Source organism: Podospora pseudocomata (assembly GCF_035222375.1).
Source record: "Podospora pseudocomata strain CBS 415.72m chromosome 1 map unlocalized CBS415.72m_1, whole genome shotgun sequence".
NCBI classification, from domain to species: Eukaryota; Fungi; Ascomycota; class Sordariomycetes; order Sordariales; family Podosporaceae; genus Podospora; species Podospora pseudocomata.
This window is the reverse complement of record NW_026946363.1, coordinates 2,631,689-2,651,005: the sequence shown is the minus strand read 5'-3', so window position 1 is coordinate 2,651,005 and position 19,317 is coordinate 2,631,689. Positions and strand designations below refer to the sequence as shown.

The 19,317-nt window shown below is 54.2% G+C and overlaps 3 protein-coding genes across 3 annotated transcripts; 2 read left to right on the top strand and 1 right to left on the bottom strand.

Moving 5' to 3' along the window:
* Positions 1 to 4,658: 4,658 nt before the first annotated feature.
* SNT2 (putative PHD type zinc finger protein with BAH domain-containing protein) lies at positions 4,659 to 10,293 on the top strand (the record flags this gene model as incomplete). Its single annotated transcript, XM_062885461.1, has 5 exons — positions 4,659 to 5,667; positions 5,724 to 6,207; positions 6,449 to 8,312; positions 8,371 to 9,770; positions 9,879 to 10,293. The coding sequence occupies 5 exons, from the start codon at positions 4,659 to 4,661 to the stop codon at positions 10,291 to 10,293; spliced, it is 5,172 nt and encodes a 1,723-aa protein (XP_062748427.1).
* Positions 10,294 to 11,774: 1,481 nt separating this feature from the next.
* YDJ1 (Type I HSP40 co-chaperone) lies at positions 11,775 to 14,496 on the top strand. Its single transcript, XM_062885460.1, has 5 exons — positions 11,775 to 12,173; positions 12,509 to 12,641; positions 12,716 to 12,785; positions 12,847 to 13,677; positions 13,733 to 14,496. The coding sequence occupies exons 2-5, from the start codon at positions 12,606 to 12,608 to the stop codon at positions 14,047 to 14,049; spliced, it is 1,254 nt and encodes a 417-aa protein (XP_062748426.1). The 5' UTR covers positions 11,775 to 12,173; positions 12,509 to 12,605; the 3' UTR covers positions 14,050 to 14,496.
* Positions 14,497 to 15,063: 567 nt separating this feature from the next.
* AMS1 (Glycoside hydrolase, 38 vacuolar alpha mannosidase) lies at positions 15,064 to 18,859 on the bottom strand. Its single transcript, XM_062885459.1, has 2 exons — positions 16,646 to 18,859; positions 15,064 to 16,596 (listed from the first exon to the last, which is right to left on the bottom strand). The coding sequence occupies exons 1-2, from the start codon at positions 18,527 to 18,529 to the stop codon at positions 15,265 to 15,267; spliced, it is 3,216 nt and encodes a 1,071-aa protein (XP_062748425.1). The 5' UTR covers positions 18,530 to 18,859; the 3' UTR covers positions 15,064 to 15,264.
* Positions 18,860 to 19,317: the final 458 nt, after the last annotated feature.

Below are 19,317 nucleotides of genomic sequence, written 5' to 3'. Positions count from 1 at the left end.
GGATACAAAATGGACTGCTAACTCCGTCCTTCGTACCCACCAAACAACGGAATCCCCTTTGTTGACTCCTGGCTTTTTCCATACCGAATCGACAAGGTTACTCACTAGGTGAATACAGGTAGCCAGTGCGCCCTTGCTGTCCCGATGTTGAAAAATTATAGTCCCAAGATCTCGAGTTGCTGGCTTCCTGGTATTTGACTTCCGCGATGATCGGCTGTCCGACCACGCAGGTCACCGCATCAACACAAGAAGAGGTCGAAGGCCAGACATCATTTGGGCTTCTCCACAGATGTGGCCCCGCTCCCTATCTGTCTGTCCCCTTTGCAGCCATGGCAAGGGCGGCAGAATAACATTCTGGGGCGGGGGCAGGTGATTTGGTGTCGTGTTGAGAAGAGATCGACGGTCGGCAGGAGAGATATGGTGTCTACTTCGACAACACAAACAGTCGGATACATCAAACATTTTGCTTCGCAGAAATAAGAGCAACAGATCGAGACCTAACAATGCCTTGGAAGGTGTTCTGTCATCATGCAACAGCGGGACATTTTGATCCTTTCCTTTGCAACCGCTCTCGGTTGTTAATTAGGACGGTAGCCCCCGGCAAGAAAGGAAGCCAAGATTGCTCCCCGTCGCCCGTTCGCCACTAGTAGGACAGTGCGCGATGGTTCGGGGTCGCACTGGGGGCTGGCCGAGGAAAGCCTCATTCCTCAAATCCCGACCACTCATCTCATCTCTCTCCGTTGACGTTCGACAAGACCACCATTACCAGCTGGGTACGAGGACGCGCTTTACGTCTGTGCTGACCACTGTAGAAACAATTCTTCATCTACCATCTCTCTCTACCTTTGGGGCTGCTGACACGATATTCCCGCCGACACCAGACCGGACGCCACAGCCTCCTGATGTCAGCCAGGGGGCCTGCGCTGTCATATTAGGACCTGGGGGAGAGTAAGACCTCGCAAGCTGGATGACACACGTAACCTAGGCTTGTGCGCTACTCTATCCTCGTGCGCCCGTGACGAAGCCCGGGAAACCTGTCGTGATACCTCAGACCTGGGGGCGTCTGCAGGGAACACCATCTGGGACCGGACGGCGGCGGCAGTGCCAACAGTAAGGCTCATCAGCCAGGCCAAAGGATATGCTAACAAGACAGAGAGGGTTTTGATAAGGGAGCGGTCAAAGGCACATGGCAGCCTTCTGGTGGGTGACTCTGATCTTATTATGCTGTGATATAGGACTGCCCCCACTCCCCGAACGGTTTGAACGGATTTTGGACAGCTGCAACCGCCAAGATGAGAGCCACTCCCCCTTCCCAAGCTTGATCTCTGAAACAGCAGGAAACCTCGGACAGCCGATGTTTCTATGATCCCATGTTGTTGATGATGAAGTTGTTTGGGCTGAGCTCCACGAGACAAGACGATTGCAATTCGGCATGCACATGGCAGGAAGTTTGAATTGTGGGGCAACGGGATTTTCCAACGAACGATCCTGGGCTGGGCTCAAATCTCGCCCATTCGGGAAATCGGTATTGGTGTCGACATCAGATGGTTTGGCGATTCGCGATCTGTCTCTGCACAAAATCGTCTCAAGCTGTTGGGCCGAAAATACTGCTGTGTTCTCGACTCTTTTCAGTTGCTTTTCAGCCCTCCAACCCCACCAGCGAGACCTCGAGGGCGGTCGCGAGGTTTTGTATGACGGTGATGAGAGGAGGTCTGGAGAAGCGTTTTTTGTTTGCGGACCGGGCGGAGCGGAGGTGGGTTGATGAACGCCAAGATGTCGGGGATGTCGACATCATTCGCCGATCATCAAGCAAGATGCCCAAAACGTACGTGCATCCATCGATTCATTTCACAGTACAAACAAAGACACCGCAGGTTTTATTCCGCCGATATTATCTTCAGATGGCCACAGGTGAGGACAGAGACAAGCTATCGCTAGCAAGGTGAGGTCGTTGCAGAATGTAACCGTTGGCTGGCGTGGACAGGGGTTCGACCATGAGAAGAGGCGGTGCGCGTGCTTCAACAGATGGAACGGCCGTGACCATGATACGGAAAGGATTCGGATTTGCTCAGGACCACCGTCTCCAGCTGATATTTCAAGGCATCAGGGGCGCACAGGGACAGCTCAACCAAAGCATGCGATCGGTCGCAGCCTTATGAGATACGCCGCCGACACACATGTGGCACTTCCAACATGTCCAAGAGTTGGGTCCGTCCTGGTTACGAGAAGCTTGACCTGAACGCGGAGACAAAGAGATCTGGCCACCCATTCAATAACAGACCGAACTACGGATCAAAAAGAGGGGCATCTGGGGTTGATGGTGGTTGCTTGATGACAGAAGGCGGGATGTTGGGCGGACACACATTGGGGCTAGTATGAAAGTGACACCTGCATAAGCCAATATTCCATGGCCACCTCCATCATCAACCATCAGGTCTGGCAGTACTAACAGTCATGGACATTGATTGATAGAGGAGTCTAGAACGAGGGGTGAGAGGGTTGGCTGAATGACCGCAAGTGTGGCCGCTTTTGGGGCTCTTGTGGTAAATACCCGCGCAAAAGCTTCATGTTCGCTAGACACACGGTGCGGTTCTTTCTCGATCCCTCGATCCCACCCTTTCAGTTTTGATATCCCACCATTCGGGGGATTTTGCCTGCCCTGCCTGCCCGCGCGACCGTCTGCATCAGCAGCAGCGGCAGCGTTCCAGCTGGGCGCGCGACTGGAAGCATTTGCCCTCGATTTTCTACCTTAGCTTTTACCATTTCTTGTGCTAACGGCGACCGAAAGCAAGCCAGTCAGCAACACTACGTGAAAGCTACCGAAGAAATACAGATGGGTATCACTTCCGTCCATCCATCCATCCATCCATCCATCCCATCATATAACATTCTTTCTGACTACAAGTGCCGTTGTTCCAAGCATCCCTTTCGGGTTCCAAACCCTTCCCATCGCTCTCCACTTGTCTATGCTGTCTATGCTGTCCTTGCTCCACACCCTACTGTCGAATGATGAGGTTGGTTTTGTCAACATTCCCGCGCGGTCCGTAGGGGAGAAATATATATGTCAACAGGAAACCAAAAGTGGACGGTTGTGGTTGTACGTAGGGATTGCGATTGGGGTGAGGTTGATGAGGTTTTCGGGGGTTCTGGGGCACAAAGTATCCGCCAGGTACCAGGCCGTGGCTGGCCATGGGTGGTTTTGCCGACGTTGAAATGTGGACGATGCGGGAATGCAAATCCCTGCAGGCCGCGCAGTACGCGATATCTACCTCGTGGGCCCCACAAACCTCACAGTGCCAGACGACGACGGCCCACACCTCTTCGACACCCGGAGGCGTGTTAGCCTGCCAATTGTGTGGGCTTGGTCCGTGTGTGCTACCTTCTTTTTTGCTAGGTGCCGCTTCTTCACTCTGCTTTCGCTGCCCGTCCACGTCCATCTGTCACTCTTGGGTCTTGTCGCCTCTTCTTCAGTGCCCTCCATTTGGACGACCCAGTCTCGAGTCGATGAAGGACGACGAGCCAGAGATAATTAGTAGGTAGTCTACGCAACTCATCCGTGACGCCGGAATCTATCCCAAAGCACGGCATTTCTCTATTCTCATAGCACAGGTGGTAGTATATACCGAAAAAGAAATGGCGAAGAGCCGGGGCCAGAAATGTACCAAATTGTAGACGGCCTGTACCTTGTGCCTTGCCTTGCCTTGCCTTCCTTGCACGCACCCACGGCACCGCACGCCCATTTGACGCTTCTTGACTGGGTCTGGGTCTCCATTATTACCTTTGCCCACATATCTCCCTCTCCCTTCCTTTTTCCCTTTCCTTTGGCAAGATTTCCCCCGATCCAGATGCGCTCCATCTAGCTTCATCAGCCGTTTGCCCATAGACACACGTCTGCACAGGAGCTTCCCGACGACAGCCCACGGCCAACGCGCATAGTACACGGCCCCCCTTGACTCCATCTCATCGTCCCCAGGCCACTCCACTCACTCACCCTCCATTCACCCACGGCCGCGCCTGACCTGAGCCCCCATACATACATTTGTCGATTTACTTGGATTTGGCCTTGACCTCACGCTTGCTCCCTGGTCTCCCCGATCCGGTGCCGACGACCTTTTTTCTCTCTGTTATATGGCTCGTCCGGCGAGGTATCGCGAATTTCAATCCCCCCACGGTCTGGCAGACATCTTTCCACCCCGACGGTTCCTCCGTGTCTCCACGCAGGGGGCTCGCAGCCAGGCTTGTTGAGATTCACTCATTGCCCGTCTCATCTTATGGACCGTTACCCGGCCCGCCGTCACTCCTCTCTTGGCTTTTCTTTTTCCTCCCATGACATCTGGCGTCGGCGCCCTTCTTCACGCCCCTACCCCCCCACCCAAAACCCAAACCCAAACCCACCTTCTTTCTTCACGCCGACCACTACTGCCTTTTGACATCAACATCAACACTGACCAGGGCGCCCTTCATTTCCAACAAACCTTTTCAACCACGATATCACCGCCACAACCGCCTCAGCCGCGTCTTCACTGCTCGACAAGAAACTTAGGCGGAGCGAGTTTTCTCTGGTATCTGGTATCTGGTATCTGACGCCTCTTGATCTTTTTCTTTTTTTTTTTTTTTTTTTTTTTGTTTTTTTGCTTTTCGGTGACCTGTTCCCCACCATGGCACAGAAAAGTGGTGTGAAGCAGCAGCAGCAGTCTGAGGACCAGGCGCAATCTGCAATTTCTACCAGTTCGGCCACTCCCTCCTCGTCCTCGTCCGCCAAGGACGGCGCGGGAGCAACAGTCGCCAACTCTAATACTAACTTGGGCGGCCCGGTCTCATCCACATCCACGGATCACCCTCCACCGCCTACCATGAGCAACCTCCCCAATTCATCTCGCTCGTCGTCCTCCACGGCGAGCACCACAAAATCGGAATCACCACAGCCCATGGAGAAGTCTTCGGCTTCGGCCGCCGCCAAAGATGCCGGTGAGAAGGCCTCTCCCTACGGCACGCGATCTCGAAATCGCACTGGTGCTGCGCGCCCAAATTATGCCGAGGACAGGGACATCGACATGGAACTGTTTGAGCACACCAACAAAAAGGACACCGACTCCAAGAAAGCCCCTTCATCAAAGCAGCAACATCTAGAACCACCAATACCACAAGAAGCCGGTGCGACATCGTCGTCATCATCACAAGCACCACCAGCAGCCAATGCAGGCCAAACAGCCCCGCGCTCCGGTAATGCATCTTCACGAAAGCCTCTGCCCGATGAGAGCAGGCAAACCACGGCCACCACAAATGGCACCAAGGATTCTCACCCGGCTCCATCATCTACGACGTCGACAAACACGGCAAACAAAACTAATGGCAATTCGACCTCAAACAATCACAAAGGCAAGAAGCGAAAAGCTACTACTGCGGCGGCTCCGGCTGCTGATGCCTCGACTCCCAGCGGAAGCCAGACCCCGTCCGGGACCAATGGAGCTTCGACCTCATTGCTAGCGGCGGCTGTTCATCAGCGACTCGCGGGGACGGCATCACGCTCGATGGATGGCGGAAGTGCGACTCCTGGTGCGCCTGGCTACGGTGAGACGAACATGCTCACTTTTGAAAACTGCAAGTCGCGGCCGACAAAGGACGGCAAGATGATAGCCGACGACGGGACTGTGCTGCAAAAAGAAGGTGAGTCGGATACCGGGAAATTTGGACGATATTTCACTTCTGACACAGACATGCAGATCACGTCTACCTGGTCTGTGAGCCTCCGGGGGAGCCCTATTACATTGGCCGCATCATGGAGTTCTTGCACGTCAAGAATGACACCAGCCTGCCAATAGACGCAATCCGCGTCAATTGGTACTACCGACCAAAGGACATTGGCCGCAAGGTGCAAGACACGCGCCTGGTCTTTGCCACGATGCACTCGGACATCAGCCCGTTGACCTCACTCCGCGGCAAGTGCCAGATCCGCCACAAGGCGGAGATCAAGGACCTGGCTGCTTACAAGCGGGCGCCCGACTGTTTCTGGTACGAGAAGCTTTATGATCGCTACATCCAAAAGAACTACGAGGTGATCCCGACGAAGCAGGTCATCAACGTGCCCGAGCATGTCAAGAAGGTGCTGGACGAGCACTGGAAGTACGTCCTGACGGAGCAGGGCCGCGGCAAGGAGTTGACGAGTGCCGTCAAGACGTGCAAGCGGTGCGTTACGTACTGCGCAAAGTAAGTTTGTTTCCTTTTTCCCCGAGCCTTTCCCATTTCCATTTTGGCGCGGGGGGGGTGGGTGTGTGTGTGTGTGAGAGTGTGAGGTGGTCGTGGTTCGTTCGCACCGGGGCGCGGGACCAATGGGGTTCCCTGGCGTGACCCAATAGGACCGCACCCCCATGCATGCACCAAAAAAGCGATTAAAGTGGGGAGCTACAACTTGTACCAAAGTATCTTGAAATGCTGACACATCAACCAGCAACGATTCGGTCGACTGTGCCGTGTGCCAACACACGTACCACATGAACTGTGTCAAACCACCCTTGCTCAAGAAACCCAGTCGTGGCTTTGCCTGGTCCTGCGCCGCCTGCAGTAGAGCACACGAGCGCAGGCTTGAAGGTCGCAACACTCCTGGTCTCGCCGACGGTGGTCGTGATGGCGAAGACGATGAGCTCCTCGACGATGAGGACGAGGAGATGGGTGGTGTCGATGGTGTGCAGACTGGCCGCACCAGCCGGACAAGCCCTGCTTCGGATGAAACCCGGCAGCCGCCTACCGCAGAGCAGATATACCATGCTAGTCTCTGGCCATATCGCTACTTTGGCATGCATTGCAAGGTGGAGGACGCTCTCGATCTAGACGACCGCATCTTTCCCCGCGCCAGCACCAGACTGGGTTTGAAACATCAAGCTGTCGTGGGTCCTTGGCCCGGGAGACCGGTGGAATATGTCAAGCCTCTAGAGTTCAAGAAAAGTGGCAAGGGCAGCAACAAGCTCACCAAGGAACAGCAGGCTCTCTTGGAAGCTGAGCGGATCGAGAAGGAGAAGCGCCCAAAATGGGTTCAAGACACTCCGCCAGGGTATATCGAGCGCGGCGGCGACGAGACAGTCACCACCCTCTGGAAGGAGCCGGCCAAGGTTGGAAAGGAATTGCCTGATGCTGCCATCGATGATTACATGGACACCGCCAGATCTATGGCCGTCTCGCTTGGTGTACCGAAACAATCCACCAATCTCCAGGATGTGGCGAGAGATCTTCTTTTCAAGTTCGATTTCAATGCCGAAAAGGCCCTCAGGACACTTCCCAAGGTGCCGAAAGAAGATTTCAAAGAGCCAGATTTAACCCCAGCAGAGCAGAAGAAGTTCGAAGAGGGCGTGGCCAAATATGGCTCCGAGTTGCATCTCGTCATGAAGCACGTCAAGACGTTGAAACCAGCTACCGTCGTCAGATACTACTACACTTGGAAAAAGACAGACCGCGGCAAGCAAGTTTGGGGCAATTTTTCCGGACGTAAGGGCAAGAAAGATGCCAAAAAGGCCGAGGCGGCTGCCAACAAGCTGGCTGACGACGTTGCTGATGTTCACGATGACTCGGCGTTCGACACGGAGAAGGCCAAGGAGAAGAAGAGAGGCTTCCTGTGCAAGTTTTGCGGCACCAAAAACTCTCGCCAGTGGCGGAGAGCGCCGGCTGCTGCTGTATCCGCGGTCACCGAGAATGGTGGCCGTGGCGCTAACAAGGACAAGAAGGATCAATGCATCCAGGCGCTCTGTCGACGATGCGCCGAACTGTGGAGACGTTATGCTATCCAGTGGGAGGATGTTGAAGAGGTTGCGAAGAAGGTGGCCCAGACGGGAGGTCGCGGATGGCGGAAGAAGGTGGACGAGGATCTTTACAAGGAGTTGTTGGCGGCTGAGGAGATGGCCAACAATATTCGATATCGCACCCCCGATCCGGCTGCTACTGCGAGCCCGGCACGCTCTTTCAGCGCGCAACCGACGGATAAGGAACCGCCTCGCAAGAAGCTCAAGAGTATTCCCGACAAGGATGCTGATCAGACAGCTTCTGAGTCGGGTAGTGTGGTCAATGCTCCGATCTCCAAGAAGAAGGAGAAGGCGGTTGAGAAACCACCTCCACCGCCACCTCCCGTCCCGGAAATGCCTAAGCCGCGGACGCTGCCTTGTGCTATTTGCCTTGAGATGGAGCCCATGGGTAATCAGCATCTGTGCTGCAGAGAGTGCCGCTTGACGGTTCACCGGAGTTGCTACGGTGTGCTGGACAACAGACCTCCTGGAAAGTGGACATGCGACATGTGTGCCAATGACAAGAACCCGCAGGTCGCTATTGTAAGTTTTGCTCAGGTTTGATTGCAAAGGTGCAATTGATGCTAACTTGTGTATCTAGGACTACAAGTGCGTGCTTTGCCCACATGAGTATACCCACCATGACTTTGTCGAGCCGCCCAAAATCTCTCACAAGAAGAAAACGGAGAAGGAAAGAGAAAGAGACAGGATGGAGCGCGAAAATGCGCAAAAAGCGGCCGACTTTTACCGCAAGAAGCAGGAGGAGATGAATCGGCCTGTCAACCCTCGCGAGCCCCTGAAGTGCACGACCGATAACAATTGGGTGCACGTCACATGCGCGGTCTGGACACCGGAGGTCAAGTTCGGTAGCGCAAAGGCGCTGTGTCCTGCTGAAGGAATTCCCACGATCCCGAGGGCGAAGTTTGCCGAGATTTGCAAGGCTTGCAAGAGAGACGGAGGAGCTTGTGTGTCTTGCCACCAGTGCCGCGCTTCGGTCCACATCGAGTGTGCTCACCAGGCAGGTTATGCTCTGGGTTTTGACATCACGCCTGTCAAGGGCTCGAGGCGCGATCAGCACAATATTGTCAGCCTCAATGGGGACACTGGAACTATGTCGGCGGTTGTCTATTGCAAGGAGCACTTGCCTACCAAGACGGTTATCTACCGAATGCACGACATTGTGGCGGAAAACGGGACGACTGCTCTGCAGCTGTATGTCCAGAACTACAAACAGGCCGATACAGCGCTGAAGGGATGCGCCAAGAAAGCCAACCAGATCGCTGTCACGTCCAAGGTTTCGACATCGCCATCCACGCCTTCGCATCACGTCAACCGCCGGGCATCTCTGATCAACAACTCCATCTCGCACATTCTCAACGGGGATGCGCCAATGGAGGACGCACCGTCGATGCAACAGAACGGCAAGATCTGTCTTACCTGCGCCACCGATGTCAGTCCCAAGTGGCACCCGATCAATCAGGAACAGGAACGCGGGCTCACCAACGGGTACTTCGGGAACCTGGGCTCCGAGGCGCAAAAGTTCGTGGAACAACGCAGTTTCCAGTGTCACAAGTGCAAGAAGTTGGGTCGCCAGCCGAATACTCATCCGCAGCTCAAAAGAGAACCTACGCCGCCACCCGAGCCGGTCCGGCAGGCTTCGCAAGCACCACCGGCTGTTGTTCCTATCGGTGGCCCTACCGAGCCTCGTCATCCCAGTATCAGCTCCTACAGGACCTGGTCACCTCCCCCGATGCATTCTGCGTCGGGTCCTCCGCCCGTGGTTCAGCCACCACCGCAGCTACAAGCTCCTTTACCAGGTCCGACTGCTCCCCAACTGATCCCTCCACCGGTAGCCGTCCAGTCACAGGCGGTGCAACCACCTCCTCTTCCGCCCACCATCGTCCCCAGAGGACTGCCCGTCCAACCTCCACCGCCCGAGTACGCCCCAGCAAACAGAGGCTACAGCGACTGGCCCCGAGCCTCTGCCCACCCAAATAACATGTCACCTCTACTCAACCACCCCCGCGAGAACCACCACCGCGAGAACCACCACCGCGAGAACCACCACCGCGAGAACCACCACCGCGGCCCGACCCCTCCCCCACTGAGTATGCCACCCCTGGCACCACCACCAAACCACCTCCGTCCACCACCGATCCAGACAATTGGCCCACCGCCTGGACCACCACCCCACAACGGGATAATGCACTCGCCTTATAGGAACGGGGTCGGGCTGAACGGAGGGGGGTCATCACCGCCTAGGAGGACGAGTGGACCTCACCAGCCGCCGCCGGTGATGAATGGGTATGGTCATCATGTCGAGCATATGCGTCCGCCACCGCAGCATCATATGATGGAGCCGCAGCCGCAGCCGAATTATCTGAGGCAGGGGGGGCCGCACTGGGGGGGACATGTGCATCAAAGCCCGCCGCCGTTGAGAGAGCCGAGCCTACCGCCTCCGAACAGGGAGCCGAGGGCGAGTGGGGCTAGTGCTAGTCCTTCGTTGAGGAATTTGCTTTCTTAAGGAGGGTTAGTGGCCGAGGAGGAGGGGGTGTTATGGGGGGAGGAAGAAGGAGTGGTTAGACAGGGGAGTGTAATATATAGTGTATATTTTGAGGGGGAACACATTCGGGAGAGATGGGTAGCGGGGAAAAGAAGGGCTTCTGAGGGTTTGTTAGAGCGAGAAAGAGCGTTTATTGAGTTTTTATTTTTATTTTCTTTTTACATGTTCTGGGTTGTTGTTTGTTTGAGCGTGATTGGAGTGAATGGTATATAAAACTGCGGTGTGGGGTCTGGAATGGGCCTTTTTCTTGTCTTGTTTTTTTTGGGGGGAAGGGTTGGTGGTGTTTGAGGGAGTTTATAAAAAGGGGGGAGGGGTGTTTTTGACAAGGGGGATGTTTTTGTATATCGTGGCATAGGGCATTGGCAGGCAGGTCTACATTGGGGGAGGGAGGTGGTGGTTTCAACAAAGCAAAGCATGAAAGGGGGGTTTTGTCAATGGTGTTGTTTTCAACATTATATTGCTCTGGTTGGGGGAGGGAGGTATGCATAAACACTGGGCGGTTCTGTTGTGTGGGTGAGGGGGAGGGAGAGATGGAAGAGATGATATGGCGAGTGTGATAATAAATATCAATAACTGTGGACAAATATGCTTCATGCTCACGCTTCTTGTGTCCTGTTACGTGAAAGTGATGCAGTCTGACACCCTGTAGCCAGGCGAATGGCATTATTGCCATGGCTCTCCGACCCGCCAGTGAGGTAGGTGGGTTTTGCCTTTCTTCGCCCGAGAACGGAGAGGGGGGTGATCAATGCATGTGAGTTTCGGTAAGATTCCGTGATCTGGGAATTCCAAAAGATGCATGTAGGGTAGTGTACACTAACTAGGTAAGCGCTCTATTTCCCTGCTGGTCAGTTCCGAGTTCACTTACAAACCTGTAGACTACCTGGTGAGAGAGCCCTGGAAACCTGGAGAAATTCTCACGATTATGTCATGTCATGATAAAGTACGTGCGCGCACATGTATTCTGGGACTTTGCAGCTACCCTGGGATTTCCCTTTCGCTTCACTAAAAAAAGATTCCCCCGTTCGCCGGCGCCGATGCGGAGGAGGATCCCTTGTGGGTGGTGTGGCGGATGGTTGGGTGGGGGAAGGGAGTGTGGGAGGGTGATGACGGAAGACCCTGGGTTCTTCCTTTCAAGCCACAGTTTGGAGGGGTTGAAGAGTGACCAGGCTTCCTGAACGCAGAAGCCTCCCGCTAGATAGATATTGTTCGGTTTCCATGCGCATCGGCGCAGCACTGGGATTTCTACAGAATTAGATAGATGGGTACACCTTACCTGTCAGTGTTGCCGCCGCTCAGGCAGTGCATGGGCCTATGATGCATGCGGCTTTTGGGGCCTGACAAGGGGGAATTACTGGAAAGTACTGCACTAACAGCACCAGCCACACTCTAGAGTCTTCGATGGAATTCCATCAGGAGGGGAGTGGAGGGAAGGCAACGCCTGGGCTTGGGGGAAGAATTTCAGCCTCTTCTGCCGCCCTCTTTCCCACCCCAATCTGCCCTTGCTCATATTCCCCTTGGACAGGACCCCTCTCCTTGCGATCAGTTTCTCAAAGGACGAAGTTCTTTTAACTTACTTGACCAACTGGCGCCTCGAAAAAGGTCCAACGCAAACAACAACCCCACCCCAACCCTTTGTTTTCTTCCCCAGAAGATACGAAAGTCAACGGACGAACAAACAAACCGACGACTCAGCAGAAGGGCTCGGCTATTTCCTACACCGGCGATAGTGACAAATTCTTGCTTGCTGCGACAACAAAATCGGGCAACTTTGAGAAGAAGAAGTTGAAGAGAGTTTGACGCATTTGCGCAAAATCGGCGAGCGCAAAATTCCAAAGCAGACTGTAGGTTTTCCTTCTTTCCACTTCCAACACACACATCCAACTCTATCGGTTTTTCCTGGCAGCCACCAAGCCCGGTCTTGCCAGCGGCCCAGCAGAAAGCTTACACAGCCTCGGGGGTACGGCATACACATACTCTGGGCGCCCTGTTTTTTTGTTTTTTTTTAATGGTTGGCTTTGCCAGTTGCCCACCTATCCCCCCACCGCCTTTCACCCCAGAAAGTTCAAGAAGACCTCTTTGGCCTGTGGCTTTCTTTGCTCTTCCCAACTTTACTCTGTTACGCCATATCTTTTGGAAAAGTGCCCGACATCTTTGCTAACTTTATTGGCCATTTCAGCTTTCTCGGAAGGGAACCCTTTTACTAAGCGTCTTCTGCCGAATCGAGACCGCAAGCTGTTGTTTCCTTTTCGATACAATCAGATCCAATCGCAAACATGGTTAAGGAAGCGAAATATTACGAGATCCTTGGCGTAAGGAATCCCAGAATGCCATCTCGGATTTTTGAGGAAAGCATGTAGAGTTTCTGACATGATTGGTGCCGCAGGTCTCGCCAAATGCGACGGAGCAGGAGTTGAAGAAGGCGTACAAGATTTCCGCCCTCAAGTTCCACCCAGGTATGTAGTTGTTGCTGGCACAGTGGCAGGTTGCTGTAGCATGACTGACTTTGTTGTCTAGACAAGAACCCCAACAACCCGGAGGCCGAGCACAAGTTCAAGGAGGTTTCACATGCTTACGAGATTCTTTCCGACCCACAAAAACGCCAGATCTACGACCAGTATGGCGAGGCTGGTCTTGAGGGCGGTGCCGGCGGCGGTGGCGGCATGGCTGCTGAGGATCTGTTTGCCCAGTTCTTTGGTTCCGGCGGCTTCGGCGGTGGTCTTGGTGGCATGTTCGGCGGCGGCACGCAGAATCGCGGGCCAAGCAAGGCCAAGACCATCCACCACGTTCACAACGTCTCCCTTGAGGACATTTACCGCGGCAAGGTCTCCAAGCTTGCCCTTCAGCGCTCCATCATCTGCCCCAAGTGCGAGGGTCGCGGGGGCAAGGAAGGTGCCGTTCGCAAGTGCACAACTTGCGACGGTCACGGTATGAAGACTATGATGCGCCAGATGGGTCCCATGATCCAACGCTTCCAGACCGTTTGCCCAGACTGCAATGGCGAGGGTGAACTTGTCAAGGAGAAGGACAGGTGCAGAGGGTGCATGGGCAAGAAGACAGTGGTTGACAGGAAGGTTCTCCATGTCCACGTTGACCGTGGCGTGAGAAGCGGTACCAAGGTGGAATTCCGTGGTGAGGGTGACCAAGCGCCAGGCATCCTTGCGGGTGATGTCGTTTTCCAGATTGAGCAGAAGCCACACCCTCGCTTTGAGCGCAAGGAGGACGACCTGCTCTACAACGCCGAGATTGATCTCGTAACGGCTCTTGCTGGTGGAACAATTTACATCGAGCACCTTGATGAGAGGTGGTTGAGTGTTGACATTCTGCCTGGCGAGGCTATCTCACCTGGTAAGTTTTGACTGGTGTCTGTTGGTTAGAACGTCTTGTCTAACACGATTTAAAGGCACCGTGAAGATGATCCGCGGGCAAGGTATGCCATCATACCGCCACCACGACTTTGGCAACATGTACATCCGATTCAGCGTCAAATTCCCCGAGAAGGGCTGGACTCAAGACGAGGCCGCCTTTGAGGCCCTTCGGAAGTGCCTCCCATCGCCAGAGATCATCAACACACCCCCTGCTAATGCCATGACGGAACCGGCTGATATCGAGGATGTGGACGCCAGCTCCAAGGGTGGCTTTGGCGGGGCCACTGCCATGGATGAGGACGAGGATGATGGGCACCCGCATGCCGAGCGCGTACAGTGCGCTTCGCAGTAAGGGGGGGCGGGGGAGGTTCATGTGATTTGGGGAGACAGGAGTTTTTTTTTTTTTTTTTTTCCTGCAAAAAAGTCACACACACCAAGACATATCCATACCCGCAGTAGCTCAAGTTTATTGATTACTGCATCTTGGATGCGGACATTTTTGCAAAAAAAAAAACTTGAAAAAGTGTCTCTTTCCTTGCTTAATGATATAGCCCTTTTTGAAGAGGGGGTTTTTTTGATGGACGGTGTGGAGGGTGGTGAGCATGAGAAAAATGTTTCATTTTTCTTCTTTCTCAAACAAACAAATATTTGCATGGGCTGGAAAGACATGGGATGGATGGGATGGGGGGCAAGGCTCTCTTTGTTTGGTTGATGTTATACCTAAAACAAGAGGCTCTTTTTTTTTTTACTTGGTTTATTTGTGTCGCTTTTTATGTTCTGAGGTTTTCTTTGGTGGGTGGAGGGGGGGGAGGAGGGGGGGAGGAGAGGGGGTGAATCTTGGAGCGACTCCCAGGTGAAAAGAGAGAGGGGGGGAAGAAGGGGTAGGGGAGGGAGGGAAGGGAGAAGAGTTTTGTTTGTTGTTTGGTGTGGGAATGGCGAGGGGGGGTGCTGAAATGGGGGGTTTGATTTCTGAATTTTGGCGTTTTAGAAAGGGGATATCGGTGAATACAATAGATGGGGAGGAGGGAGAGCGGGGTAGGAAGTAGGAAGTAGGGAATGTGAGATTGTTATGGAAGCGATGATGATGCTTGACTTTGAGTGACTTGCTTGATCACGGTTTACAGACCTCGATCCCTTTCCTCGCAAAATTGCGTGTGCGGTGAGGTCGACAACGAAGTGTGATGGAATTCAGGATCGCTGCTCTCATGCATGCTGCTTGCTGTTCTAAAGATAAGTCTGCTCAATCCAAGTACACCTCTCGGGCGTCCCCAATTGATAGTTGCTCTGAGATTTGTAGCCACATCCCTGAGAATTGGGGGATGTGTGTCGCGTGTTGGGCTCATACTTTTCGGAGGGAAGGGGTTCATGGTGATTGATTCCTTGAGACGTTGCTGCCACTGGCACTCCTCAAGCAACTTGAAGCGTGATAACCATTCTTCAACTAAACTCTCGAGACCTAAAATCAAAATCTCGAATCTCATAATCCGTTAACACCACTCTTCGCACAATCTCAAAACAAAACAGTCCAAAAAAAAATCACCTCGCCCAACCATACAAGACGGTCTCCTTAATGGTCCAACTCCAACTTGTAAGTCGCCACCTCAAAAGCCTTCAGCTCAACACCAAACCCATCCCCATCCACCTCCACCTCCTCAACCTCATCCTCCAGCAAATTCACCTTGGTCACCCTCTTGATCCCCCACACACTCTTCACCCTACCCCTCGCCAGCCCCCCAAGACTGTCATACATTCTCAAAATCACATTCTCCTCCCCCGTCTTCTCATCATCCTCCCCCCTCTTGACCGTGTCCAGCACCAACCCCTCATCCGACTCGCTGTCCAACCACACCCTCCTCGTCCGCAACCAACTCTTCACATCCCCCAGGCTCTCCACCTCAAAAATCTTGAGCGGGTTGTTAAACTCGTACCCCTTCCTCACAGTAACATGGCTCAGCCCCCCCTGATGCGGCAAAATTCCCCACCGGATGTGATGAGTTCCCATATCAGCATGCGCATCAGGCGCCTTGGAGCTCCTCAGCAGCGACAGCCTCATCAGGTTCCCGCTCGTGGCAAACCCATACTTGCAGTCGTTCAAAACAGAAACACCATAGCCATGCTCCGACAAATCCGCAAACCGATGCGAGCAAACCTCAAACTTGGCCATGTCCCAGCTCGTATTGTAGTGAGTAGGCCTCCGCACGATACCAAACTGGGTTTCATAGCTCGCTTCCGTGTTGCGGATATCCACGGGAAACTCAACCTTGAGAAACTTCATCGTCTCGTGCCACTCCACCTTGCTGCTGACCTCGACGAACGACTGTTGGCTTGGAGAGCACGCCGAAAGACTAATCACCGTCTCGATGTAGCTCTTGTCGCTGATCTTGGTCTTGGTAATGACGCTGACGCGGTGCTTCTTCTGCTCATGAACCTTGGTCTCAGAAGTCGAGAGCTCCTTGCGGCTGTCGAGATGGAACACCTCGACATCCCAAGCCTGCCAGTACAGAGGCTTGTCGTCAAAAATGACGTATCGGTTGGCCTTCTGTCCCTTGGGAATGATCTCTCGGTTGGCCTTCAGGTCGTAGAGCGATGTGATGAGGCCGCTCTCGAGCTTGACCTTCAACTGGGTGTTCTGGAGCACAAACACATCCGGGGATGGCTGTTCGAGCGTCACCAGCGTTTCCTCGCTCTCAAGGGAGAAAGGCCGAAGTTTCATAAAGGGGCCTGGGCCGGAAGCGACGGCAAGCTCGCCATCGGCAAGCTCGACTATCTCGTGACGCGACCACGGAAGCGAGGTGAATGCCACGCCAGTGTTTGACGTGACAGCATCGGCGGTGGCTTCACGGAGGCCTGTAGCCTCGCCGAGAATCTTCTCGGCGGTCTCAAAAACCTTCTTGTAAATCTGCACATCATGTCAGCAACCATCTCGCTATGCAGATTCAGATCCTCACCTCATCAGAATCATGATAGCACATCTCAATCGAGCTTCCGGGCAAGCAGTCGTGGAACTGACAAAGAAGAACCGACTCCCACATCTCATCAATCTCCTTCTTGGGATAGGCGCAGTGTCCCTCGATCGAGGCAATGGTAGCCAGCAGCTCGACAGCACGGAGCGCGTCTTCGGCTCTGCGGTTGTTGCGCTTGTTGTTGGACTGAGTGGTGTATGTTCCGCGGTGCAATTCAAAGTACAGCTCGCCATACCACGTCACGAGCTTGTCGCCCTTGGCTTCGAGGTGATCGAAGAAGTCATCGACCGAGCTGCCCATGTGCACCCGAGGGAGAAGGCCTACCGTGTCGCTGATACCACGAGCGCGGCGGAGCTTCTCGAGATGCTGCCAGGTAGGGCCGCCGCCACCGTCTCCCTTTCCAAAAACAAGAAGCGAGGTCGGGTCCTGGTCAAGAGACTTGTGCTGCGACATGCTACGCTTGACATCGCCGAAGTGGGCCTCCGCCGTGTATGTTTCAGCCGGCGGCATGTGGCATATCACCTGTGAGCCATCCAGAGCAACCCAGTTGAAGGTGGTGTGCGGGAACTTGTTGATGTTATTCCAGCTGAGCTTCTGGGTGAGGAAGCGCGTCATGCCGGCCAGCCGACACAGTTGAGGGAGCTGGCTGGAGTATCCAAAGGTGTCGGGCAGCCAGAAGGTCTGACAGCGCTTCCCAAAGTTTTCCTCGAAAAAGCGCTGGCCGTACACGAACTGACGGACTAGAGACTCGCCGCTGGGCAGGTTGGTGTCGTGCTCAACCCAGCTGCCGCCGATGGGGTGGAACTGGCCATCCTTGACCTTCTGCTTGACACGCTCAAAGACATAGGGGTACAGTTCTTTGAGCCACTTGTACTGCTGGGCTTGGGAGCAGGCAAAGTTGAGCTCGGGATACCTCTCCATCAAATTGCACTGGTTGGACCATGATCGGGCAACCTTGCGCTTGGTCTCATCAAATGGCCAGAGCCAGCAACTGTCGATGTGGCAGTGGCCAATACCAAAGACAAGAGGCTTCTTGTCACTCTCGTACACCTTGTGTGAGTCGACATCGGGGCCGAGGTACTCCTGAGCAATCTTCCGGCACGTCTTGAGCGAGTCTTTGTTGCCGGGCTCGAAGGCCTCGATAATCCTGTTGTAAACATCCAGAGCATGATGCTGCTCAGGGGAGTCCGAGGGGAATTCTTTGGCGGCGTCGCCAATGATCCAAGTATCGATATGCAGGCCGCGAGCGTCCGGGTTGACCGCTACAATGTTGGCTCTCTCGACGGTGTAGTACCTGTTCGGGTCGGGAGCAGCGATGAGGTCACCCTGGCCGATGCCAAACATGCCGTTGCAAGCCATCTCGACGTAAAAGGTGTGTTCCTTTCCATCAAGGAAGGGCTTGGGAAGAGCCCACTCCACTCTCTCGCCGCCGCCAGTGAGGCCCTGGAGAGGCTTGCCGTCCTCGGACCAGATCAAACCCTCGTTGTTGGCGTCCCAGTGAAACTCGACCAGCTCCTGATCGCGAACATTGTCCGGGACTGTGATCTTGACCCTGAACCAATGAGTGGTCCAGGATGGACCAAAGCTGGCGCCGACCTTGGTCTTTTCAAAGTCATGAGAGACGGCCTCTTTGAAGGTTGGCCTGGTCTGTCCAGGAGCGTGCCAAACCCAGAGTTGGACATGAGGCTCGCCGTAGACGACGGCATCGTTCATCATGGAAAGGAGGTTTTCGTTGGCATATTGGCCCCTGGCGTAGAATTGGCCGATGCGAGACTTGTAGATTTGGCTGATGTACTGGCCGACTGGTTTGGGAGCCCGGATGGGATAGTCACTTCTAGGACCATTCCCGCAGTGGTTTTCGCCGCCCATGGTGACCGAAGAAGGGGTTGGAATGTTGTATAAGAAGAAGCTCAAGTGTTGTGAGGAAAAGGAAGAGTCAAAGAGCTATGAGAGCGGATGATCAAACTGTAGCTGTCGAGGCACCGGGCGTCTGCAGCACTTATATATATTGTTGTGATGATTGGGAGGTAGAGAGAGGAGGTTAAGGTTCACGTTCAGGTGCCTGGTCAGGTTTGGAGAGAGAGAAAGAGTCAAAGTCTGTGAATCTCCGTGACGGGCGTAAATCAAGGGCAAGTACTACTGTGTACGGAAGTGGTTGGTCAACGGATGCAGCTTCGTCCTGGTGATGGCGGAAGCTGCCAGGGCGGGCAGGGCGGATGACAGGGGTGTGTTACCAAGAACAAGACCACATCCCGGCTCCCCGCAGTTCCCCGCCGTGCTAGGCGACCAATCACGAGCCGGCATCTCCACCGCTCTGTCCCACCAGTTCCACCCAAGGGATCATGGGGTAAGATGCCTGCCCCTGTTGATTATCTCAACCTTCTCTCTCTCTCAACTGGCCCTGAGCAATTGCCGAAATGGGTGTTACCGCCTGTCTGCCTGCTGTCTTTGATCAATATCAGATCAAATCTCACGGACTAGTCATTCAGCCTCGAGTCGGTCCCGAGCTACCTGCTGATTCAAGTCGTTTAAGCCGTAGGTAGGCAACAGGCCACAGTGCACAAGGCTGGATATAACTTGTTCGTCACATAATCCACGGAAATGAAACCCAAGACAAGAGTGATCTAGCAAAGCCACCGGATGGTGTACCCAAGGTC

Bases quoted from the DNA above. Each gene is read 5' to 3' on its own strand.
- YDJ1 (XM_062885460.1), top strand. From the start codon at position 12,606: ATGGTTAAGGAAGCGAAATATTACGAGATCCTTGGC. The intron at 12,786-12,846 runs GTATGTAGTTGT...TTTGTTGTCTAG, and splicing joins CGCCCTCAAGTTCCACCCAG to ACAAGAACCCCAACAACCCG. The intron at 13,678-13,732 runs GTAAGTTTTGAC...CACGATTTAAAG, and splicing joins TGGCGAGGCTATCTCACCTG to GCACCGTGAAGATGATCCGC.
- AMS1 (XM_062885459.1), bottom strand. From the start codon at position 18,529: ATGGGCGGCGAAAACCACTGCGGGAATGGTCCTAGAAGTGACTATCCC. The intron at 16,597-16,645 runs GTGAGGATCTGA...CATGATGTGCAG, and splicing joins GCTATCATGATTCTGATGAG to ATTTACAAGAAGGTTTTTGA.